The sequence below is a fragment of the Dicentrarchus labrax genome, unplaced genomic scaffold (genome assembly GCF_905237075.1).
Source record: "Dicentrarchus labrax unplaced genomic scaffold, dlabrax2021, whole genome shotgun sequence".
Lineage (NCBI taxonomy): Eukaryota > Metazoa > Chordata > Actinopteri > Moronidae > Dicentrarchus > Dicentrarchus labrax.
Window position 1 is genome coordinate 31,081,035 of NW_026136721.1, and position 24,739 is coordinate 31,105,773.

The 24,739-nt window shown below is 40.5% G+C and overlaps 1 protein-coding gene across 1 annotated transcript in view; it reads right to left on the reverse strand.

Moving 5' to 3' along the window:
- Positions 1-5,232: 5,232 nt before the first annotated feature.
- LOC127355546 (collagen alpha-1(XI) chain) overlaps positions 5,233-24,739 on the reverse strand; it is a 40,063-nt gene continuing 20,556 nt past the window's right edge. Inside the window, exons 22-66 of the mRNA XM_051386566.1 lie at positions 23,561-23,605; positions 23,429-23,482; positions 23,307-23,351; positions 23,178-23,231; positions 22,996-23,040; positions 22,544-22,597; positions 22,300-22,344; positions 21,972-22,133; positions 21,806-21,859; positions 21,652-21,705; positions 21,511-21,555; positions 18,997-19,050; positions 18,810-18,854; positions 18,674-18,727; positions 17,771-17,824; positions 17,607-17,660; positions 17,394-17,501; positions 17,199-17,288; positions 16,930-16,983; positions 16,530-16,637; positions 16,177-16,284; positions 16,027-16,080; positions 15,893-15,946; positions 15,222-15,329; positions 15,063-15,116; positions 14,912-14,965; positions 14,759-14,812; positions 14,611-14,664; positions 14,351-14,458; positions 13,474-13,527; positions 12,793-12,846; positions 12,635-12,688; positions 12,352-12,405; positions 12,160-12,267; positions 12,012-12,065; positions 11,739-11,792; positions 11,552-11,659; positions 11,225-11,278; positions 11,073-11,108; positions 10,919-10,972; positions 10,466-10,790; positions 10,134-10,246; positions 9,891-9,959; positions 7,694-7,927; positions 5,233-7,603 (exon numbers count right to left, since the gene is read on the reverse strand). Of these exons, the coding sequence (XP_051242526.1) occupies positions 7,457-7,603; positions 7,694-7,927; positions 9,891-9,959; positions 10,134-10,246; positions 10,466-10,790; positions 10,919-10,972; positions 11,073-11,108; positions 11,225-11,278; positions 11,552-11,659; positions 11,739-11,792; positions 12,012-12,065; positions 12,160-12,267; positions 12,352-12,405; positions 12,635-12,688; positions 12,793-12,846; positions 13,474-13,527; positions 14,351-14,458; positions 14,611-14,664; positions 14,759-14,812; positions 14,912-14,965; positions 15,063-15,116; positions 15,222-15,329; positions 15,893-15,946; positions 16,027-16,080; positions 16,177-16,284; positions 16,530-16,637; positions 16,930-16,983; positions 17,199-17,288; positions 17,394-17,501; positions 17,607-17,660; positions 17,771-17,824; positions 18,674-18,727; positions 18,810-18,854; positions 18,997-19,050; positions 21,511-21,555; positions 21,652-21,705; positions 21,806-21,859; positions 21,972-22,133; positions 22,300-22,344; positions 22,544-22,597; positions 22,996-23,040; positions 23,178-23,231; positions 23,307-23,351; positions 23,429-23,482; positions 23,561-23,605 (3,498 nt within the window). The 3' untranslated portion in view covers positions 5,233-7,456. The remainder of the gene's footprint in view (positions 7,604-7,693; positions 7,928-9,890; positions 9,960-10,133; positions 10,247-10,465; positions 10,791-10,918; positions 10,973-11,072; positions 11,109-11,224; positions 11,279-11,551; positions 11,660-11,738; positions 11,793-12,011; positions 12,066-12,159; positions 12,268-12,351; positions 12,406-12,634; positions 12,689-12,792; positions 12,847-13,473; positions 13,528-14,350; positions 14,459-14,610; positions 14,665-14,758; positions 14,813-14,911; positions 14,966-15,062; positions 15,117-15,221; positions 15,330-15,892; positions 15,947-16,026; positions 16,081-16,176; positions 16,285-16,529; positions 16,638-16,929; positions 16,984-17,198; positions 17,289-17,393; positions 17,502-17,606; positions 17,661-17,770; positions 17,825-18,673; positions 18,728-18,809; positions 18,855-18,996; positions 19,051-21,510; positions 21,556-21,651; positions 21,706-21,805; positions 21,860-21,971; positions 22,134-22,299; positions 22,345-22,543; positions 22,598-22,995; positions 23,041-23,177; positions 23,232-23,306; positions 23,352-23,428; positions 23,483-23,560; positions 23,606-24,739) is intronic.

Sequence of the window (24,739 nt, forward strand, 5' to 3'; positions counted from 1 at the left end):
ACTAACTCTCTGCCTCTCCCTCCCTCCACCCTCCTTCTCTCTCTCTCTCTCTCTCTCTCTCTCTCTCTCTCTCTCTCTCTCTCTCTCTCTCTCTCAGACACACTCCTCCATCTCTCCCTCTCACTCATGCTCTCACCTATTCTCTCAACTCATTCATCACATGAGCAAATTCTCCTCTTGAATATCTGCTTAAATTAACAAGTGGATAACATAAAATAAGAAGTGAGATAACAAAATCCCACCAAACACTTATCCTCTTTTCTTGCTTTTGTAATCTTTTTCCCCCTTTCTCCTTATTTTCCTCTCCTCTCATTTTCCCTTTTCATTGTTATTGAAAAAATTGATTTCTTTTCCTGTTTATACATTTCCTCATACTTTCCTTAATATTGATTAAATGCAAACGCCTACATGAAAGCACAACGCTCTGGATTGACCTGTCCCTGGTCTTTGTGTGTGTGTGTGTGTGTGTGTGTGTGTGTGAGAGAGAGAGAGAGAGAGAGAGAGAGAGAGAGAGAGAGAGAGAGAGAGAGAGAGAGAGAGAGACTGTATTTGTGCTTCATGTGCCTTGCAAACTGATGCAACACTGCCACCATGTGGCCAGCGGTTCCTCCCAACCTCAAACTCAGGATGCAAGCTGTTTCACACTAGATTTGATCAAAACTTGAGATGAAGTACACAATGTTCAGAGGATGTTTTATTTGATCTGTGTCTCCAGAGTTTCTGGGGAAGCAACAAACTCCCAAAATAACATCCTGCCAATGTGTCAATATTGTATTTTTTGTAGTGTTTGTGTCCTGCACAGGGACTGCAGATGAAAAGGAGCTAGTTGATAAATCTACAACAGAGAAGTAGTAGAAGTATGTCCTAATTCCATACTAAATATTGTGCATACAACATATACTATTATTATATAGACTAATTTTCTTAGTATACTGTTTATGCAGTTAGTATACAAAGATTTATATACTTAACTGTCTTATACTATCAAGAAATTATACAGTGTGCGACAGATGCATCAAACTGCAACTGTAATTACACTGCCTATTAAATTGTTCAAAGAGACAGATTCTTCCATGGAGCTTATCAAAGGGTTGTTTAGTCTGCATACTGACTGTTTTGAAAAGCTGAAACAATTTACGATTTATTGATTAGTTGAGAGACAGAAAAATCAATCTTTAAGTCATTTTTCAACCCAAAATTTCCATTCTCTGGTTCCAGCTTCTCCATTATGATGATTTGCTGTCTTTCTTTGTCTTGTCTTTTTATAACCAAATGATTAATTGATTAAATAACTGGTAGATAATAATGAAAATAATCGTGAGCCCTACAAAATTTAAGAAACAATCAGCACCTCTGAAACTAAAGTGTGTCTTGTGCTTGGTTGACTTTTGATTTACTGTATGTGTCAAAAAACAATATTAACTGCAAAACTTACCAAGGTCCTCTGAACTCTTCTGAATACATATTTTCTTTTGTTCTGACCAAACCAAATGTGTAGAAAAGTATTGAAGTGATAACTGTTCCCTTTGACATAGACTGGGCTTGCACATTTGATGAAGGTGACAAAATACATAAATAACGATAAAGCGTTGCTAATATAATGGAAATATTTAATAATTCATATGCGATGTGGGCTATAGCTCTCATATATACATATATATACATATATAATCCAAATAGACTTTCAGATTTTCAGAGGGGTAGTGCTGCATAACATCCATTTAATTTAACTATATTTTACAGCTACAGACACAAAACAGAAGTCCTTCTGCAGCTTGACATCATTTCAAAATTATGTTAATAAGCGTTTCTCATCAAATTAGGAAAAGTTATGAAGTATCAAGCTGATGAAACAATGTTAAGCATGTTTTTTTAATTGTTAAAGAGGGCCTGGGGTGTGAAAGTCTCCCTACAGAACATTAGTGCTTATGGCTGATAAGTGAGAGCTTATCATGGTAGTATAACAAGATGAGCATGTTTTTACTGCAATACAACTACAAAAAGACACTGTTCACTGTGGTTCATGCCTGGAGCAATTATGTGTCGACAATTTAACTAACCAACACTAAATGTTTTATTGTGCCTTTGTTCTCATCAGCAGTTACATGCTCATGCTTTCTTGTCTTAGTAAAGAGCCCCCAGGATACACATGGATTATACATAAAACGCCCTTCAGCGAATACGCTGAACTAACATGAATATTTCAATCAGCAGCACTTAGGGGTGACACAGTCATCGGGAGATGGAGGGGCACAATAAAGCCGACATGACAACTGAGCTGTGTGACACGCCTTCAGGGTATTTATGGTCAGTGACTCAGGTAGCTCTTTTTTGCATTTGTAGAAAATATATAATAATGTGGTTTTTTTATAGAACAAAAGGGCAAAGTAAAGTTGCAAAATACATCAGAGAACAACAGATAAAAAAAAGACTGAAGCCCAAAATAATCAGCCAAAACAATGAGCCAAAAAAAGACACATTAAGACCAATTAAAGATGGATATAACAGAGATGTCTATGAGTACAAAATGCAGTAAAATAAATATATAATAATGTGAATTTAGGAGTAACTGGAAGGAGGACTCTGAAGATGCTGGCAAGAACTCCTCTGGCAGCCAATATTATATTTATCTAGTCCTTTTAATCCATGAAGCATTTCAGTTCTTTAGACACAGGGTGGAAAAGGCGCAGAAAGATCCAAGGTTAAAGCAAATGCAAATTTTCAACAAGACGTGTGTTTTGGGAGATGTAGATACATTTCACATGCAAACAAATGCATGCTTTAACTATGGGAATTGAAAGGGTCAAAACAAACTGCTCCACTATTTGCCAAAGTGTGTATTACTTCCCTGAACTTCACTTTCTCTATACTTTGAAATCCAGCACACATTTTAGAGTCACCAGACAAAAAAGAGACAACTTCATCTCCCCACAGGACAAAAGAAATTAGTCTCTGTCAACTTTATCCCGAGACATCTGACGTAAAGTTGAAAAAGCTGCACAAATTTTGGCTTGCATGACAGAGTCTACGTTCCAACACAGCGATTGGCAGCTGGACTTGTGGGCACAGTGTCTTCCTACCTTACACGAGGAGAAAGTAAACAGCAGCTGTAGCACCCAAAGGGCTTCAGGTGGAGCCATCACCATCCTCTCCTCTCCTTCAGATCTCCCTAGTCTTGACCCAGGTTTGGCTCACTGCAGGCATAAAAAAAAAAAAACACATGCTGTGACCCTGCAGAGCAAGAGACTACAACGTCTACTTCAGGTACCACTGGGGACTGTACACCTTCCTTAGTTAGCCTCGGGGTTATGGACTGGAGTAGTTACAGAATCCCCTCCGGCTGTGGAAGAAGAACACAGTCCTGGTATTGGCTGCAAGCTGAGGAGAGCCACACAGATGCCAACTGGAGAGGACAACTGTCATAGAGAAGGTGAAAGAGGAGGTGTAGGGAAGGAGGAGTTGGAGAAAAGGATGATTATCTGTTACGTCAACACAGGCAGTGAGTTACACTTTGTTAACGGGCGTGTGGGTGCAGATTGCATGTGAGACGTCACTGTTTGGCCTCACAAAGTCACGCTGTAGAACTAGAAAAATTGCATTATATTCATGATAGATTGATGGTTCAAGTAAAAATATCGAACTTATGTGATAATAAATGTATTATTTTTGGACGGTTGTTAAAACAAAACATATTTTTAAGACTTTTCACATTTTACACGTTAAACGATTGATTGATAAAGAAAGTACCAACTGCAAAACCAATCCGTTTCAGGAATATAAACATGTTTTTTATGTAAAATGTTTTCTGAACAAAAGCAGCCATACAGGAACTTTGCCTAAATAAATACTAGCAAAATCATGATTTAAATTTTTGATAAAAGAATAAATATTAAGAGTATGAATCAGTTTTTTTATACTCTGTGCTCTGGACACATTTCAATCACTGTTTATGTTTATGCTCCTGGTTATATATGCATGGTAGGCTATGTGTGATCATCATCCTGAGTTGAATGAAATGAAATGAATAACTTACCCATCCCTAGACCAGCGATCATAAATTGATGTCAAAATGATGAAAAAGCAATAAAAATGACTATAGGTTTGAATATCCACGCTAGCAACCCCTCTAGGCTGCATTGCTCATTCATTAAAGATCACAGAGTGAAACTACCGAATGCACATAAAAAATATAACATAAAGACAACGTTTCTATTCTCAGATCACCAGAATAAAGGTCATGTTGTTACACAAATTAAAATGGTTTAATCTGAATGTTTCTGTCACTTTGAGCTGTAAATTAGCCAACATTATCCGCCAGATAATAACATAATACATTGTGTTTATATTGTCATGTTTTCAGTGGTATTATTTAGTCATAATATGTTTAATATTAATGTTATTCAGATATTGTTTTTAAAAGTATAATTAGAACTAGTAATTGCACAGAATGTCAGTTTGATTCAGTATTTATTATTATGAGTACATTTGACATGAAATTAACATTAGGAAGATATTATTAAATATTATTAATAATATCCGAATATGGAAATTACACTGGTATTGGCTAATCTGTTCTTTAGCTAACTGCTAATGCTGACATCTTAATATGTTAGCATGGTATTAAGTTGACCTCCTGTTGGCGGCTGTCTGAAGTCAGAAACTCTTCAATAAGATTATTTCAATCTCCCAGGATCATAAATGTCATCAAATAGCTGTGGAGATATTTCACTTATTTTACCAACATTGCTATCATTAGCCATTTCACCAATAATCAGTGGCTTAAAACAAAACAACTGATAAAACTTCTTCCTTTAACCTTTCTCTCAGCTTTTGTATTATCTCTCTATCTCTCTCTATCTTCAGTAACTGAAAAGGTATTAGTTATTAAACAGTGTTGGACCAACAATGTCTTCCTGACACCGCTGGGTTGAAGCTCTGAGTACAAATATGCAGATCCCCATTGAAGCTCCCACCCCAGGTGTAGTTAGTTAGCCACCATGTGACTGACTTCCACGTCATCTATATTTCATAGCTGAAAATGAGCGGCTAAACACTCCTGAATGAGCTGCGTTCATCTGCCTCAACTCATCAAAAATTCAGCATCACTGGAAATGTCTCTGTTAGATGTACTGCAGATGTAAGGTTAGCAGCAGGGGAAGAGAGAACAGAAAAAGACTGGGGAGGGATAAGGGTCAACACAAGGCAGTGAATGAGGGAAGACTGAGGCTGGGAGAGAATATATGAATGGTTTATTCTCGAGCTGCAGCACTCACGCCCAAGCCTCTTTAATATTATGTATATAGTGGAAATCTCGCCAACCACAAAGTCAGTTCTCTGCCAGAAAATGTAATGTCTTTGACTCATTTGAAGATAAAAAAAAGCAAGTGGTTGTTTATTTTCATTTTGTGTATTTTGTGCGTGCTGCTAACCTAATAAACAACGTATTCCTGCCTTTATTTAAAGCCATCCTGACAATTTAAACTCCCCATATTCTGCACTTACAAAAAGCACTTTGGAGTGGCTTTTAACTGGAACTCAGAGCACATTACGTACATTTTATTATTCCTCCACCAGCCTCCAGTTGATTTAAGAATATAATTTAATATTTTACTGATCAATTAGGAGTCATTAAATGGACTGGCCCTAACCTATTCTTTTGACCTTTTCCAGATAAGGGTGCTCAAGTAGCCATTTGGTCTGTTGCCACATCACTCTACTTCTAATGCGCTTCACTAAGAATTCTAATTGACATTATTATATGTGGTCATCAACATCATAACCATATCAAAAATGTTGAATGGTAGAATGGACCAAATGCAGATCTTACAAGACAATGCAACAACATGCAGGTATAGTGTCTACTATGTTCACCATCTCAGTTTAGCATGTTAGAATGATAACATTTGCTAGCACCAAGCAGAAGTGTCATTAGTTTTATAGATTTTGGGTCATAAACTGAAGTACAGTGGCCCAGAATGAACAAACCAAACACTGTAGATAGGGATTTCAATGCCATCGTAGTTTCTCCTACACATTTCACAGCTCTTTCTCATTTCCAGGTCGTCAAATCGGACGCGAGCAGTGTTCAGTTAGTACTGCCAGATGCCCCTAAATCCTACACACTGGTCCTTTAAGAGATCATCAGTTATTACAATTCAGGGAAAGTCATTAGGATCAATCCTCTCTGCGCCATTAACGTACCAAAGTTAATGACAATCCATGCAATAGTTGTTGAGACTTTAACTAAAATACAAAAATGTCAACCTCATGTTAACCCTAAAGGGAAAAAACGGGGGGATCACTTAAATCAGCAGGCTTCATCCTCTGGGGACTATGGATGTCAAATTTCATCCAGTAGTTGTTGAGATGTTTCAGTTTCAGCCAGTCAAAGTGGTGAGCTGACCGACATTGCCATCCCTAAAAATAGCTTTTAATTGACGTGCATTGTACTGTGTGTAGTCGCCAAGTGTCCTGTAACAATAGTAAGAAAAGTGCTGTATGAATATGAGATCAAAGTACAGACCTCAAAAAGAGCACACTGTAGGGAATTCCTGGTTGGAAAGCAGCAGATGGCGTGTCTCTCGGCCCCTCAAAGCCTGTCTTTGTTGGCTTTGCCTGACAAACGCATTCAATAAAACTAAATCTCATCATATTAATTTAAAGGTACATTATGTACTTTTATTCAAATATGTTACTCAGTCACTTCCCCACACAACTATGCATAGAAAGACCTTGAGGCAATCATGTACCACAGTTTGGTTTGTTATGTTGAAAAAATATAAAACACGGCTTCACAATATAAAAAAAAATGCACTGCCCCAGTTCCCTTTTACATAGAAATGTACTCCGCAAGGAGCTACATAATAGCACCGTGATGAATTACACGCCAATATACATTACATAACAGATAATTATAACAACAACATGAGGACAACAAACAAAATAAACACAACAAATTGAGGTTTGATGATAACACAGAACAACATGGTGGATGAATGTTGCTGAAATATGGTATTTTTGTATTTCTGAAGATGATTCACTGATCATATTGTGTAGAGACTTGTGTATGATTATGTATAGATGAGAATTGAGTGCATAGATCAATAAATGTATGAACAGACATAAATGAAACTGTAAGAGCACCACTCACTCCTTCAAAGAATGACAGAAAAAGAAATGTGTGTAACAGGAAATGGTTGACGATCTATAAATGTACGAACTGCTTTTGAAACAGATTCTCAGTTGTGAGAACGTATAAGATGAATAAGATGACTTTATGAATGAATGAATGTCTGTATAAAGAATGTTTAGATGAAGGAACACTGTTGTAGGTAAATCGACTTATAAATATGTTGCAACAGGTAAGTCTTGAATGTAGTTTTCTCCCTGCATGTAAAAAGTGTCCATGGCTCTTTTTCCTATTAGATTACTCCTGTTGTAATCTCCCCCGACTTGGTTAACCGTTGTAGCAGACTGGGCCAACCTGGAAACCAAATTTCTGGTTCCCCTTCCCAAAGTCAGGCACAGACACGTCGAGTATGGGGAGTGTTGTGGACAGTGGAGCGTCAAATTCCAATACCGTCCTCTCTTGACCCGAGCGCGTCTACAGCGGAGAAACACAATCAAACAATCAGTAAAACAAACAAATGTATGTGAATGTGTTCACACTCAAATGTGTATCTTTTTAACTCACCTGACACCCGTCGTACAGTGCACTGATGTAATGTGTGTTCTCATGTGTCAGCTCCTCTCCGTTGCTGCCTCTGAAGCGCAGTGCGTGTTCGTGGCCGTAGGTGGCGATGTGCAGCCAGGCGGCGGAGTTGAGGCAGTGGTAGGTGAAGGTCTGCTTGGCTGACGCACTCAGCAGCTGCAGGAAGGTCAACTGGACCACGTGGACTGGATCGCCTTCCGACCCGGAGTAGGAAAACTGGAGAACACCAGAATCATACACACATATAAACGTACACAGAAAGGTAGTTGTGTACACATTTAAACCTATAGTAGAAAAACAGACCCAGTAATGGAAAACACAGGCAACGTCTCAACTCTACAGCTGCCTCAGTTGGGTTTATTTTTGTCCCTTTCAGCCCCATCTTTACTGCCATTCTCCACCTGTCCACCAGATGCCCTCAGACTTTCACCATCAAAAGTGGTCACCTGATCTGTGTCTCATTCCCCAATCAACCTGTCAGTACATATACCATATTTCCAGTGCCAGATCTTCAATGTTGCGTTGTGCCTTTGCGTTCCAGCCACCTGAACCTGAACCCTTTCTGTACCTGCACCCTTTACCAGCCCAATTCCTGTTAATCTGTGGATTCTCGACTACCTGTGTTTGGACTTGCTACCCTTGCCTGTAAGCTTGTGTATCCTGACTTTAACAAAAAAATCACTGAACTGTTCCTGCCTGCCCCATTGTCTGCATCTGGGTCCCTTTTTTACTTACTGCCTCGTACACACCTGCTTAAGAAACCTGAACCTTTATATCATAATTTGTGGGAATACACAGTAGGCCTATATCTCAGCAGTTGGTTCACTTCTGTAAAGAAAGGTAAATTTAAATAAATGGACAAGCACCAGGGAAAAGGAAACACTGAATTTGTCCAAAAAAAGCCTATAAGTCTTCAGTAAGTGTATGATTGTTAAAAAAAATATACAAATACATAATACAGACAGATAATTGTATAAAAAGGTAAATAAATAGAAAAGAATCTGTTCAAAACTCATCCAAATCACACAATCTTCTTGCAGTTACCGAGTTCACTATTTAGGTTCATTGTATAGTTGAGTGTAGTTTAGTTTAAAGTGAATATAATATGAAATATACATAAAATGTGTCACTTAGTCAGGGGCCATCAGTTTACTAAATGACAGAAAAGGGTTCCCTTGAGGAAAAAGGTTGGGAACCACTAGACCAATCAATAGACTGACATATGTGCAACACATTTTTATTGTGCAGCATAAAAACAAACTGCACAACATTCAACCAATCTCACTTGGTAGAAAGTAATGGTGCCAATTAGCAGCTTTTGTCAACCCCCAATATATTGAACATGTTAATCATTACTGTCATTTGTTTGTTGTTTTACTGTGAACTCCTCTTACTCTTCGTTGATGCAATTTTCTTTATATGGGGAATGTTTTTCAATACTGCAACCACTGATTTTAATTGGTAAAAGACTTATTTTAAAGCTCATAAAACTCTAAAAGGACCAGCACCTGTCTTTCTTCAGGCAGACAGCAGTTCCTTTGCTGGAGCAACATATTTCTGATCTACTCTTTGCCTGGAGCCATCCTCGCACAGAACTCAACGAGAGTATTCTGTGTGCTCCTCTGTGCTGGTCTAAGCCCTGGGAGAGATCTGGACTGCAGAATGCCTTACTATCTCCACATACAGATACTCATCGATCTCCACTTTTTAAATAACATGGTGTTTTGTTTTACTAGTAGCTTTTATTGTGGTAATTTGTGCCCTTTACCTAACAAGCACTTACTGTAGCACTTCTTTCTCTTTCTCTTTTGCAATGCAGTAACAAGGACGGAAACCCTCACCGGCTCTTTGAACAGCCAGTTTTATCAGTAGGATCCACAATAAGCTGGATGTACAACATAGTACTCCAAAGTGCCCCGATTCGAGAAACACTGCGTTAAGGGGTTTCAGTTGGTCTGCAATCTCACCACTAGATGTCACTATAAATCCTACACACTGGTCCTTTAATAAAATGCTGAGTGTCTTTCTATAACTGACTAATTATGCCAATTAGTATATAACCAAATATGTCTCACATTTGTAGCAGTGTTTATACTTTACTCCACTATTTTCACATTTGATGCGTTGTATAAAAACACACATTGGCATACATTGCACATGCACAATCACAACACTATACCTGTTTTCCTTTCCTGAATTTACTGTACCAGGTGCCAGGCTTTTCCCCCTTCCAGGCTGCTAACTTCACCTGATGGCAAACAAACAAAAAAAATCAGCTTCAAGTTCACTGAATCAACATACAGATGATGAAACAATGATTAATCTCTTTCACCAGAAGTCTTTCACCAAAGGCTCCTGTTAGCTTTGAACGATTCATCAAATTCTCAAGGAAATGTGCGTGTGTTTGTGCATGAAAACTAACCGACTGGAACTTCTTGTCAGGGTACAGACATGTCTCTCCTTGTGCGGTGAAGTTACAAAACACCTTGAAGGAGTCTCTATGGCAACCCTGGTTGGGATCTATCCAGTATTCACCTGGAGAGAGGGCAGAGAGGTAATAAAAAACACAAGGCTAATACAACTGTCTACAACAAAAGCACCAAACAGAGAAACATGACACAGATACAGATGACAGTAGACAGAAAAACCGACACACAGACAGGCAGGTAGAAAGATGGGCAGATAAAATGAGTGTAGACATGCAGGCAGACCGTTGTGATAAACAAATGGCCACCGATACAAACTGATATGTACCATTGGGGAGCTCTGGGTGGAGGAGGTAGAGCTCCTTGCAGGTGCGGGCGGGGCTGTGGTACGTCCCTTGTGGGTTACGCAGCCCCTCCACCTCTACTTTCATAGAGGACAGAGAAGCAAACACTTCCTCCATGCCTTGGCCCTCCTTGTCGTTCGTCAAACTGCCCTGCTCCGCCTGGTCCCCTTGCATCCATTCCTCCTCCCCTCGATCTATTGCCTCCCTTTCCTCTTCCTCCTCTTCAACTGCAGCACCATCCACCAAGGTGTTGGTTCTCCTTCTCCGTCCTCGCTCTGGCAGAGGGGATATCCCAATTGCTGGGGATCCCTGATGAGAGGAGAGGAGAGGAGATAGAAACAGGGGGTAAGGAGAGCAGGAAACGTTGATTAAGTTTTTACTGTTAATGAGAGTTGGATGGTTGTTGGATGTACTGAATTTCAGTAAGCAGAACTCACTCGTGGTCCTGGAGGTCCTGCAGGCCCAGTGTCTCCTCTGGGACCAATTGGACCCTAAATACAGAGAAAGAGATCAATTTAAGGTGGTAGAGAGGTATAAGGCTCCAATGTGACAGTAGTGAACAATCCAATAAAACAAAGTTATTACAGTTACCTGGTTTCCTTTAGAGCCCTTTGAACCAATAGCACCCTGTGAGAGAAGTAAAGAGTTAAAGATAAGATGAACAATGCCCCAGTGATCCTGATGGTAACAATATTGTCATGTACATTTTTGCCTGTGCTGTCAAGATTATCTTATATACTCACAGACAGACCCGTGGGGCCTGGAGGACCGTGGGGACCTGGTGGACCAACTGGACCCTGATATAAACATGAAAGGAACAAAACTGTCACACAAAGAGAACAAGTTGATCTGCTGAAGGCAACTGCAACAAATAAAAATGTTGTTTTTTAAAAAAAATACAGAATATCACCAGCCTTATCTTTTCAAAATGGATTAACCTGAAAAGATTTACTAGGGGCCTCTATCGACCCACTTTCTCCTTGTTACTACCACCAATCAGTGTTAGTGGAATAATTTGCCTGGCTGGTAATCCAGGCTTGTGTGACTCTGTTTGTGTATATTTTCAGCACCTCATCTCCTTTTGGACCCGGCAGTCCCTGGTTTCCTGGCAGTCCTCTATCGCCCTTCTCTCCAATGTCTCCTGGTGGCCCTATCAGACCTATTAGACCACCATGACCCTGCAGAGATTTCACAAATGAGCACAAGGTCGAAGTCAAGGTCAGGGTGGATGTTTGTGTGTGTACACTATATACGCACCTTGTCTCCCTTCTTGCCATGGTCTCCCTTTAGTCCTGGTAATCCTGGTGGACCCTGAGAATATGAAGTTATGATGAGTTCACACACAAGTTAAAATGTAGTAAGTGTATATAAAAACTCATTCATTTACCACTCCGACAGTCAAGGATATGAAATGAGTGTTTGATTATACTGTCCACAAAGTGTGAATAAAATGATTTTCTTTTCCCTTAATGTCATTGGAATAGTATTTTATTTTCCCCATTATGTTCTTGATTTGATGAGCCATCTTACCATGGGGCCTGGGGGACCTGTCTGACCAGGTGGTCCATTTAATCCCTGCTCACCCTGAGAGAAAGACACAGACAGAAATAATTACAGTAAACCCTCCATCTTTTTTATGCTCCACTTCCACTGCTCAATTCTTTACTGTCTGACTTACTGCAGGGCCGGGGATCCCTCTTAAACCTTGAAGGCCAGGTTTCCCAGGGTGTCCCTGGGCACCTACGGGCCCTGTCTTCCCTATGGGACCCTCCAAACCGGGAGCACCCTGAAAGACACGGAGAACAGGGTCACCTTCAGAAGCTGTCGGCATTCAGCTATTATTATTCAAAGAGTTGTTTCTAACTCTCACTTTTGCTCCTTTCAGGCCCGCCTTTCCTTCCTTCCCTGGTTTTCCCAAGTGACCCTGAAGAACAGAATTTTAAAACATTTTAACCTGAATGTGTCACACAGATGCACACACACACTCACACACACACTGACAGACAGTGAGAATGCGTCAAGAAAAATACCCTCAACCTCATCCGAACAGGGGAAGAGGATTTAATCTTTAACTTAATCAAACAGGAGATAGAAAAATAAGTGTATCAGAGGTGAATGCAGGCACTGACACACTAACACAAAAACACACAAACCCTTCGTCCAGGAGGTCCAGATGGTCCAGGTTCCCCTGCTGCTCCTGGTGGTCCCTGAGAAATATAAAATGAATATTATATGGCCAGTCATTGAATTGTACGATGACAGCATGAATTAAAAAATATCACAGTGTATGATGTAGAAGAGAGGAGCTTACAGAATTCCCAGGGTCTCCTGTGTCTCCTTTAGACCCGGGCAGACCATCCACACCCTGATGAGGAGAGAAAAATAGTTGGCAGAGGAAAACTACACTTATTTTCCTCCAGAAAATAAAACTGAAGATATCTTTATGGCAACATGAAAGCTTTTAATGTAGAAAACCTCAATTTATAGTGATTTGCCAATACTGGTACAAGTTTGAGACATATCATAGAAGAGCAATAAAAGTGCATTATATTATACTTGCCAGAGATAGCAGTTCTTAAATAGACACATGAGAACCTTTGATTTAAATGTAAATGTTTAGCTTATTCCATATTTCCTCCAACCATTGTTCCTTAAAAATCTTTAATAATTCCTGTATTTAAACACAGTCAGAAAGTCAAAATATTGTGGCGATATAGCTAAAAACAAACAAAATAATATGTTTTATTATTTATCTATTTATTGTTTATTTGATAGGGACAGATATAGTAAACATAGCCAGGCTGAAAACAGCTATCTGATGCAAGTATCATAGTGTTTAAAGCACATGCTAATTTCCAAACACCCATCCCTAGAAAGACTTTGCTCTGGCAATCAGATATTTTCATAACTGCCAAAATAATTTTAATTAGAGATGAAGAAGAGGAAGATGAAGAAGGGAAAGAGGCAACGCATAGAAAGAGCAGGCACTCACATTGGGTCCGGCCTCTCCCTGCTGTCCGAGGTCCCCAGTGAGACCTATAGGACCCTGAGGAGAGAAAGCGAGAGCTTGAGCTAACATAGCAAAATAGGTTGTAAAGCCTTCATTTGATGCCTTTTAGGCTGATTATTTTACTTGAAAAATCATTGCAATAAAGCCTTACCTCACTTATACCTAAACTGCACTCTGCTTTTGGATAATGTTCATGGAAGAAAGTGTGTTCTTTCAGTTTCTTGTCCATTATTACTACTTTGTTGAAGATCAAAGGTCAAATGATCAAATCACTGACTAGTCCAAATCTGAGGTGGCAGTTACTGTTAGATAGGATAGTTAGCTTTTAGAGTTATTTTCTCCATTATGGTCTCTTTTTTCATGTAGAGAATATCAAACTGAATGAGATGTCCTTTGATCAATACTTTTCTTCAGATAACAGCTTAGAAAACTTCTGCTTTAGCTTTAGCTGAGGCTAAAAGAGTTATCTTTCTCTCTCCGTGTGTGGTAGAGAGTGCAGTAAATTGAACAGCAGTAGTTGGAGTTCAGAGATCACCAAAGCCAGAGTGCACTTACTGCAGCCTGTACAGCAATACAAAGCCAAGTTTGCCTCGGGGTTTAGCTCGGTTTTGTAATTAGTGCAAAGTTTTATTTTTCATCATGTAAAAAGAGATGTCAAAATATCAGATTCAGGTCCTAACTCAATTTGAACCAAATAAGTAGTTACTGTGTTTCGCCTTTCTAAGACAAGTATGTTGTATGTTGTATGTATGCATTAGTATAATGTAGGTTAAAAGTGTATTACACTGTTTTGTGTTGCATGGTATTGTACAGTATATAACAGTACAATACTGAAGAGCAGTTTATTCAAATTTCTCACAGAGTTGCCCTTGGCTCCATCCTCCCCTGTGGGGCCCCTGGCTCCTGGAGGACCAGCTGCTCCTGGAGGGCCCGTATCTCCCTTCTCCCCCTGGTCTCCTTTTGCTCCCTAAAGTCACAAAGGAGCAGAGTGATTGATTAGGAGTGCTGGAGCAGAGGAGAAGAGCAAGAGAAGCTTAAAACGTGAAGATGGCGGAAGCAAGTTTGAAGACGTCTTTGATCGAGATGTGCCCCCCAAAAAAAAAAAGATGCCAAACTCACTAGCCTTCCTGGAACACCGACTGAACCTGGATCACCTGCCTCACCATCCTCCCCCTTAGAGAGAAAGAAACTATGAGTAAAATATTCATGGAAACAGTATTTGTTTTTGGAAGGAACATGTATATATATATGCTGTCAAATTCTTTACCTTCTCTCCAACAACACCTGGCTGTCCTATCATCCCAGGTCGACCTGTTTGACCCTGAACAAACAGAGGAAATCACAGTATTTCTTCACAATTCAAACCAAGTGGTCGAGCACTTGGTACATGAGGATGTATGAATATTACTGTAAGACTTACCTGTCCGCCAATAGGTCCTTGAGGACCATTGGGGCCTTGTTGGCCAGGTGGACCCTAAAACCACATATGTAATGTTGGAAAATAACGTCAGTTTATGAATTTATGTAAATAAAGGAACAATGTGATGTAAATGAGGGAGATATAAGCTCACCATTAGTCCCACATGTCCACTCTCACCCTTCTCCCCTGGGAGGCCGGGCATGCCCTTGAAAAACACACACAGAAGATTAGAGGATTAAAGTGAAGAGCTCCAAGTTCACTCCATCTATTCAGAAGACGATCTGCACCCTGACTGCTGTACAAATCTCACCTGTAATCCTATTGGTCCTCTAGAGCCCTTGAAGCCACGGAGTCCCTCATCTCCTTTTGGACCGTACATGCCCTGCTGGCCCCGGGGACCCGGCAGTCCATCTACACCCTGTTACACAGAGGAAACTGAGGAATGAGTTTCTTTATTATTTTTAAAGGTTCATTGTGTAGGATTTAGTGCAGTCTAGTGGTGTAATTGCAGATTGCAACCACTCGCAAAAATCTAGGCCCTATCTGGAGTTTTTGGTTTGGCGGCTGCATGGAAGGTGACCCCAGTCAACCTCCCCTTTCAAGCATGAAGGAGATACTGCGGTGATACTGTATCTCGTTAAATCTGTACAAAAACTTCAATGTAAATGTATATGGGGACTTATTTATTGGTGTATCTCTTTGGGTAGCCTGGTTACCTCACGGTGTATGTATGCCCCCCTAAAAGCAACTGAGATAAGATTTTAATACGTGGGCCTTCAAGGTGCTGGTTTATGGTAAACTAAGCTAACTGTCTTCTGCCTGTGTCTTAGTATTTAACAGACGGACACAAGAGAGATATCACACCTCTTTTCTAACTTGCTACAAGAAAGCAAATAAGCATCGATCCTGATCGCTTTCAGGTCTTTTAGTTTTCAAAACACTGAACAAATTCAAAGAATACAAATGGCAGAGCCAACTCACTGGAAGTCCTGGCTGACCAACCAGTCCTTGAGTGCCAATGGGGCCTGGAGGGCCCTGTGGAGAAAAAGAGAAAAACATTCAGACACGATCTACTCTAGTTATAGAGTACAGTCCTCATTGAGCTCCAGACTTACTCCTTCTCCTTTGTCTCCTTTGCTGCCTTTCTGCCCAGGTAGCCCCTGCTCTCCCTGTCGACACACACACAGAGGACACGCAATTTATGACCACAGTACAAACACACACTCGCTTTCTGACTCTCTGACTCACAGACACACACAGTTTACCTTATCCCCGTCGTCTCCCGGAGGTCCTGCAGGGCCTGCAGCCCCAGGCATCCCTCCAGGTCCCTGATCTCCATCCTGACCCGCTGGTCCAATTGGACCCTTCTCTCCCTGAAAACACAAACACATTCAACGCGTGTTATTCTGCATTCAGGCAGCAGCACAGAAAATTAAAAAACACAACTCATCCACATTTATATTTCCTAAGAGATTCTGTTTCCATCAGTACTGGTCAGGAATTTTTGCTTTATTTGCTGAAAGTATAAAAGAGTGTCAGTGAAGTGAATGAAGTCCAATGGGAAGACATAATAAAAGATCCACTAAATAAGGTCATGTAGAAAGCCAGATGTAATTACAGGCTCGCCCTTCTCTCCCATTGGTCCAGGTCCTCCAATTGATCCGCCCCGACCAGGTTGTCCGATGGCACCTGCTGGTCCTGGAGAGCCCCTCTCACCTGTCGACCCCTACAGAAAGGACATGGCCATTAAAAGTGACTGAGGCAATGAAGACTACAAATGGATGCAAAAACCTGCTGGAATCATAATGTTGTTTTAAACTGGTTTCAATTATGAGACAGAAGAAAACAGTTTAAAAGATGTAAATATTTTATGTGAATTTGTTCAGTGGAAATCAGTTGATCAGTGTACTGAAAGCATATGCAGCTGAAGACATGCTTTCAGTTCACAAACAAAAAACAGATTTAGAAGGCATCCTGAACATGAACTGCAGCAACAAAGGACATGTATTGTAACTCACTATGGCTCCTGAGGATCCAGTAGGTCCTGATCCTCCTTTCAGACCAGGAGGTCCCTGGAAAGATCACAAATAATTGTATTTGATATATCAAATTTATATATATATATCAATTTAAATAATGCGGTGAATAAATATTCATTGAAAATGTCGAGGTTAACAGAAAAAAAATTCCAATGTGGTCTTCTTTCCAGGAAGACAGAGGTGGTAATACAAGTCACAGATGACTAACACTGACAAGTGTGGTGTATGTGTATTTGTGTGTGTGTTACCATAATTCCAGTGGCTCCTCTGCTCCCCCTGAACCCTTTTAGCCCTGTAGGGCCATTTTTCCCTGATGTTCCAGGTAAACCTGGATCGCCCTGAGAAGAAGAAGAGAGGATGAAAAAAAAGTACAATCAAAACACAAATGATGACTCTTGACGATGACAATCAGTGTTTATAGGCGAGGGACTGTGTGGACCCACCTTTCCACCTTCCTTCCCAGCAGCACCAGGTAAACCATGCTCTCCAGGTACACCTGGTGCCCCTGGGTGACCACGGTCCCCTGTTGGACCGGGCTCACCTGATTTTCCCTGAAACACACAAAAGCAATTGGGTCAATTACACCAATACATACATGAGGCACAAGGCAGGAGGAAATGTTACATAACAGAACTGATTCCCATCGTTGAGCTCACCTGTGGCCCCACAACACCTGAGGGTCCTGGGGGTCCCGTTTTCCCTTGGAATCCCTGCAATCACAGAAAAACATGGCTAGAAAACATTCTGGTGTGTGTGGTGAAGACCGTTTCTCAAAGAAAAGGTACCTTATGACCTCTCATGAAAAAAAGACCGCACTCACCGGCTCTCCTCTTTGACCTGGGTGACCTGGAAGTCCGTCCTTCCCAGCAGGACCCTACAAACACACATACACGCATCCATACAGACCCCACAGACACAAACAAATATACCAAGACCAAGATGAGAAATTAAAGCGATCTCAGGATAAAAACTGACCTCAGAGTACCAATTTTATTTTTCACTCTGCCAGGATTTTATTAATTGAGCTGTCAAATATTTAAATATGAATGCAGAAACTGTCCCCTGCAGGCCACTACAAGTGATTCATAGCAGCATGTGATGAGGATTTTTTTCCCCCAGAGCATTCTCAGTCAGTAGAAATTTTATCAGTAAATGACAAAGTACAACACGTGAAGCAGTGAAATATTGCCACCACAACAAAATACCACTGCCACCCAATGAAACAACATAAAACATATAATGGCAATCCCTGACACCTTAGATATTAGATACTCGCTTAGAAGTCGCACTCATCTATTTACAAAATGTATTTTATGGTAGATTGTGCTTTAACTAAGAAGGCTGGGAAATTAATATTCTTGTTCTTGGTTTGTTTCTGTATTCAATTTTTTAATTTTAGTTTATATGTTTTTTTAGCTAAAAACATATAAAAAGAATTTCTCAAAAAGTAATAAAGTGGTTTGGGGGAAAAAAGCAATAGAAGATAGATTAGCTGTATAAAGTATAACTATTTATCTGAGAAATGATCCATCGTTGTACAATATGTGCAAGTGTGCTATGCAAATGTAGCATTTCGTATTTAAATTATTTGTCACAAAAATAGGAAGACTGGGTGGAGCGGAGTGATCAAGTGAATCTTTATGCTGATACACACAATTACAAATAAATATTGTCTGAGTAAACATTTCTAAATATGTGTCTGTGTGTGTTTGTCATAACTCACGCTCGATCCTTTAGGTCCTGGCTCTCCATTCCTTCCTTGAGGCCCTTGAGGTCCCTAAAAAAACATAACCAGTCAATGTAACAGGTGATTACTCAACTAAGCAATCAATTAATAATATTACCAGCGTTTTTCTTACCCTGTCTCCAGGAGATCCTGGGGGCCCGTCATGTCCTGAGGTGCCCTGTGAAAATGTAAGAGGGAGGAAGAACATGGAGGTGGTGACGGATAGCAAGTGGTGAAGCACAAATAATAGTGTAAGTGAATTCACCCATCAACAATGACCGACGGGGTGTCACTATTGGCTGAGAGGAGAATCAGCTGACCTTTTCTCCTGATTTCCCTGTTGGCCCTTTTGCCCCTCTGGCACCTCGCGCGCCCTGGCATAGAAGAAACATGAGTGAGACCAAACACAGGACAGCCATGAACTTTTACTGACCTGACACAGAAGGTGTTTGGGACTTATTGGGCTACTGGTTCAGTGGACACTGGGGTGACTCAGTGATATGCAATGTTGTGACAACAAATCCCAGGTATATTGTGAAAAGGTTGGAAAAATATAAATTGTTCAGATGGTTTAAACATACAAAAACACAAAACTGACATATTATTATCTTAATATGTACGTTATGTACGTTAATACGCCTCTCTGTCCACTGCTGCTCTCTTCCTGTCCACCAGATGTCCTCCTTTCCCCATTACCTAACCTTCCCCGCCCTCCTGTTCCTACCTTTCCCATCAGTCATCCAGAGGCTACTACGAAGCAAGTTCAGCATACTCGGGATATGTTTTTGATATCTCGCTTCACTAAGCCAGACAACCGCAATCACGCTAAGTGGTCACACAATGGTGGTTATCAAGACAGTAAGTCAATCCAGCGTTTCCAAGTCTAACCATGAGTGTGTTCACTTAAAGGGGGTGGTGGCAGTCTGGCATATTTTACAAACGAAGCACAAACTGTAATATTAGACAAATAGGAAAAAGTTAAACACACAATTCAGGGTAAAAACAACACAGTTGCAGCTGCCAAGTGCAGGAAGGACAGCTGGCAAAGCAAATCGCCGCTTATGTAAATGCATAAGTTAATAGGCTTATAATATCACTGCCACTGACTATAAAACCATTTGTTATATTTTTATCATCTTTTATTTTATTCAATTTCAGTATATTTTATTATTTCTTTACTCTTTGCACAACATTCCCCTTTACTGCTGTGCCAAATTTGAATTTCCCCTGTTGGGGATCAATAAAGGAATATCTTATCTTGTGTATTCCATTAAATGAATGTGTTGCTAAGATGTATTCTCATGGCATGTATGAAAATTTTAGTCTTATCCTTTCAGCTGCAACCCCGGCGGTGTGAAACAGACTTTGGAGCAAATAAAAAATAAATATAAAAAACATAATTCAAAGCAGTGAGTGGGCTTACTTTCTAATCTAGTACAACAAGTACAAGACTTCACACTTTAGTGCTTAAGTCAGTCTCTGTTGTAACTTGATATCGGTATACATCACCCAGTGCATACATAAAAATACCTGGAGGAAAATAATGCAAGGTAATACAGTCAGTGGGACTGTAGTATACGACTCTGATGTGTCGCATGGGCAACACAGGATTTAAGAAGCTGACACAGATAAGTCAGTTCCTCTGATGAGAATCTAGATCTCTCATTTAAAAAATAGTCAGGGAAAGCTAAAGGGACCCTCTGATGATCAGCTCACATGGCTCCACGGGATCTTCTCATGGATGTATTATTTGAAATTAGTTCTTATTTATATACATCCATGGATCTTCTACAAGTTGTAACACTTTGGGTGCACTGGGAGAGCTCACGTCCCAGCAGCGGCTTGGGTTCAAATCCAACCTGTGAGACTTTTCTGCATGTTACTCCCCCTCTCTCCCCCTTTACAAGTCATCTGAAACTGTTCAACCAAATAATCATTGTAACACTGTAAACTCAATGAAGGCCTCAGATATTTAACCACCCCATTTTCATTCAAAACTTGTCAGTTCATCCTAGTTGTATTTTATTGGTTTCTGGCTTTACTGTCTGTCATCTCTATGTTTACCTGGATCTGTATCTACCTGCCTGCCTGTCTGTCTGTCTAACTGCCTGCCTATTACCTCATGTACTGTCTGTCTGCTTACCTGTACCTGCCTGTAAGCTATCTAATTTGGTCCAATCCCTGAGGCCCTGCATAACCAGCTGTGAGATATTTACACATCCAACAAACACAGAACAACATTAGCATTTATTTGGAGTTGTTTCTGGCCTCATGACAAATGTCTGTCCAACACTACACTCTTTTAACCCTATTTTTATTATCTGGTTGCTAATTGTCCACTAACAGGGGTTTTCCATTAGCACTCTGTGGTTTGAAGTTTAGTTTTCCTCCTGTGTCCCTGTTTGTACTTTCAGATGACTTTATTTTACTGTGTCATGTTTGCTTTCAGCTTTATAGGAGTCGCGTTAAGGTCACCAGCTGCCCACTAACTGTGTCTGTCTGCCATTTGATGCTGGGCAGGTAGTGGACAGCAGGTTTTTATGCATTTTTTTTTGCTGAAAACAGTTGCCTGCTGTGGCTGAAAACAATGCTACAAGAGTTGTCAGCTTTTCAGAAATACTGTGACCCACTACAAGAAAACAAAAGCTTATGGAGGAGAGGGGGGCAGGACTTCAGCTCTGTATTATTAGTCATCTGACTCACCTGGTTGTAAAAGAGTATTCTGGAAATGTTCTCAGGAGCTTTGGCATGTGGCTTGCTTTTCGTAAACATCTCGCTTTCTGTGCAATTCATTACCTACTGAACTAGGGAATGTTCTGAGACACGGGACTCACATTTGCACCCCTCTGGCCTCCACCTCCTGGTTGTCCTGCAGGACCCTGGGTAACACCACAGAAGACAAGACATTAATGGAATTGCATAGTCTGACTTCCTGATATTCTTAATATCAACATGATTTGAAACCCTCTACTCACTTTCTTGCCCTTCTCTCCTGCAGCTCCAAGTACACCAGGAAATCCATCAGAACCCTGAGGAGGAGGAAGGCACACACATTAATTTTGTATAAATGGTGTCTACTGTATCTGTAACATTCATTCAATCAATTATTGAATTATTTCTTTATTTTACCTTTGGCCCCTGGCGCCCTGGATATCCTGGCAGCCCAGGAACTCCCAGTTTCCCCTAAGAAGAGAGACAGTGTAAAACTTCATTCTTTAATCTTGTACAAGTTGTTTAACAATATCTAATGCCATTTTTATAGATTAGCAATCTACATGCAAACTTAGCTCTGTACCTTCTCTCCAGAAGTACCAGAAGGGCCAGCTTCTCCTTGAGGACCCAGCTGGCCTTTAAGCCCCTCAGGCCCATCTTCTCCTCTGCCACCTGCAGCTCCATTGTCTCCAACGTCTCCCTTTGCTCCCATCTCCCCTTTGGCCCCTGGGAAACCATCCTCTCCCTGCAGACAGAATTAATTGAAGGAGACATAAAGACGTCACAAAGTCGAGTTTAGAAGACAACATAAAATCACATGAAGGCAGTGAAGAACAGCATGCATACTGTAGTTGTAATGTGATATATTATATTATGAGACATCCTTACTAACACTTTTCTGTCTCTCTCACCTTTTCGCCTTTGCTTCCCTTTAATCCTCTGATTCCATCTGCTCCCTGTCAAACAGGAAAAAACAAAACAAAACAGGAAGTCAACAAGAAAAACGAAAACACATGAAATAATATCACTGACTGTTTGTGACATCTTCATGAGGTGGAAAGCATATCAAATATATAGCATGCTTTGCCATTAAGCATGAAATTCATCAGATGACAAGGCATATTTTTGCCTTCACGCCTTGCACCTATTATCTACCTTAACTCCTCGTTGTCCAGGGTATCCAACAGGCCCCTGCACTCCTAGAGGACCCTACAAATGAACAAGCACACATTAAAAGAACATTTACATTTAGGTAAATATGCTTATTTGTTTTCTTGCTGAGAGTTAGATGAGAAGATTGATACCACTCTCATATCTGTCTGCTGAATATGCCACTACAGCCAGCAGCCTTTTAGCTTAGCTTAGCACAAAGACTGGAAACAGGGGGAAACAGCCTACCAGCACCTATAAAACTCACTAATTAACACGTTATATCAAAATGTAAAATCAAAAAAAAAAAGGGGGCTGGGAGCACTTGGCAAGAAGGCAAGTAAGCATACTTTATAAAATGTCAACCTGCACCATGACACCTTCTAGTTAACTGTGACACAACAGTAACACAACATGCACTGCACACAAACACAGATAAATGCATCCAGAAGACCTACCGGCAGTCCTTTTTCACCTGGAGTACCTTCTCTTCCAGGGTGCCCCTATTGACAAGAGGACATGTTAATATCTGTAGCAAGGCACATAGTTGTGATGTTAAGGTTCGGATTAGGGACTAGGTAATGCATTATGTCAATAAAAGTCCTCAGACATACATGAGCTAAAACACACATGTACTTACTGGAGGCCCGTCGTTTCCAGGTAAGCCCTGCATGCCTTTCTTCCCTTGAGGCCCCTGTGAGACAATAGTCAATCAATCAATTCCGACTCCTCCAGCCCACAGTGTAAAATCCAACTATAAGAGTCTTACCTTCTCTCCTGGCAACCCTACTAACCCCTGAGGACCAGGAAAACCCTGTAGGAGAGGTTAAGAATGAGTATATCTGTGTATGCTTTTACGCAACTGACTTTTTTTCTGTTCCATGCTCATACCACGATTCCAGGGTTGCCTTGTTGTCCAGGTGCTCCGACATCCCCCAGGGCTCCCTGTTACAGACAGGATATTATGTCATGGGAAGTAACTTGTTATCAGGCACTGCTCTCTACTACCTTTATTATACTCACTATGTTTCCCTTTGAACCTTGAACGCCGTCAATTCCTCGAATGCCCTGTGAGGAGAGAAAGGAAGACGGTTAATAAAAGGGACTCTTCTGGTTTCTCTTCTGTGTCCTCGAGTGCACTCGTGTGCCCTCCATAGCAAAACAACCTGGAAAGCACAGGAGCTTTTTAAAGGTCCAGTGTGTAATATTTAGGAGGATCTACTGGCAGAAATGGAATATAATATTCATAGGTATGTTTTCATTAGTGTATAATCACCGGATAATTAGATTATTTTATGTTTTTGTTCCCTAAGAATGACCCTTTAATATCTATAGACCCAATAGGTTGCCTCCCAAGGAGGCCGCCATGTTGAACCGGCAAGTTTCTACAGTAGCCCAGAACGGACAAAACAAACACTGACACTACACAGGGCTGTTCATGTTTTTGTCTTTTTGCTGCCACTGTAGTTTTTCAATCGCGTTTGGAAGGGCTGGGCGAAGTGAGAGAGTTGCAACAACACCGCTAGATGCCACTATATGCTACACACTGGTCCTTTAATACAAAAAAAAGGACGGACACTGAAGGAGAGTGTATGGAGACTGAGCTGTATACTGCATATATTCATTCTCTTGAATGGGGCTTATTTTCTGGCTGTGGCTTTTTCTGTCACACTAACCCACTATTTCTTCTTTAATTAATGACTAAAGAATAGATTAAAGGAAGGTACATTCCCTACTATGTTTAATTTTTAAATTTCCCTTAGACTTGTTACATGAGCCTCCGGGGACAACAGCTAAATAAAACAGAAAATCAGCCCCTCCGTTGGTTTTGGCTCTAGTACCCCCTGGCTTGAGGCATGCTTCATTAATCAACACCAAGCATAAATATGTTTTTAAAAATGAAAAGTGTTTCCACTGTGTGCTATCTGAGGCTTACAAGTCCTAACTTGTTTTTGTACAAGTGCAAACATACCGTAATGTATACAGACATAGAAACCGCTTTAGGTGTCGTATGTAAGTTGTATTTGGCAGAGAGATGGTAATTTTCTCAGATAAGAATTGCATAACATCATGTTAACAAATGGAGAACTACAGTAACATCATGAATAGGCATTATCATGTGGCATTATCTAATAGCGACACCACAGCTGGATTTATGTTGGTGGTGAAAAGAGCCCTATTTTAGCTGCACGGATAAATGAG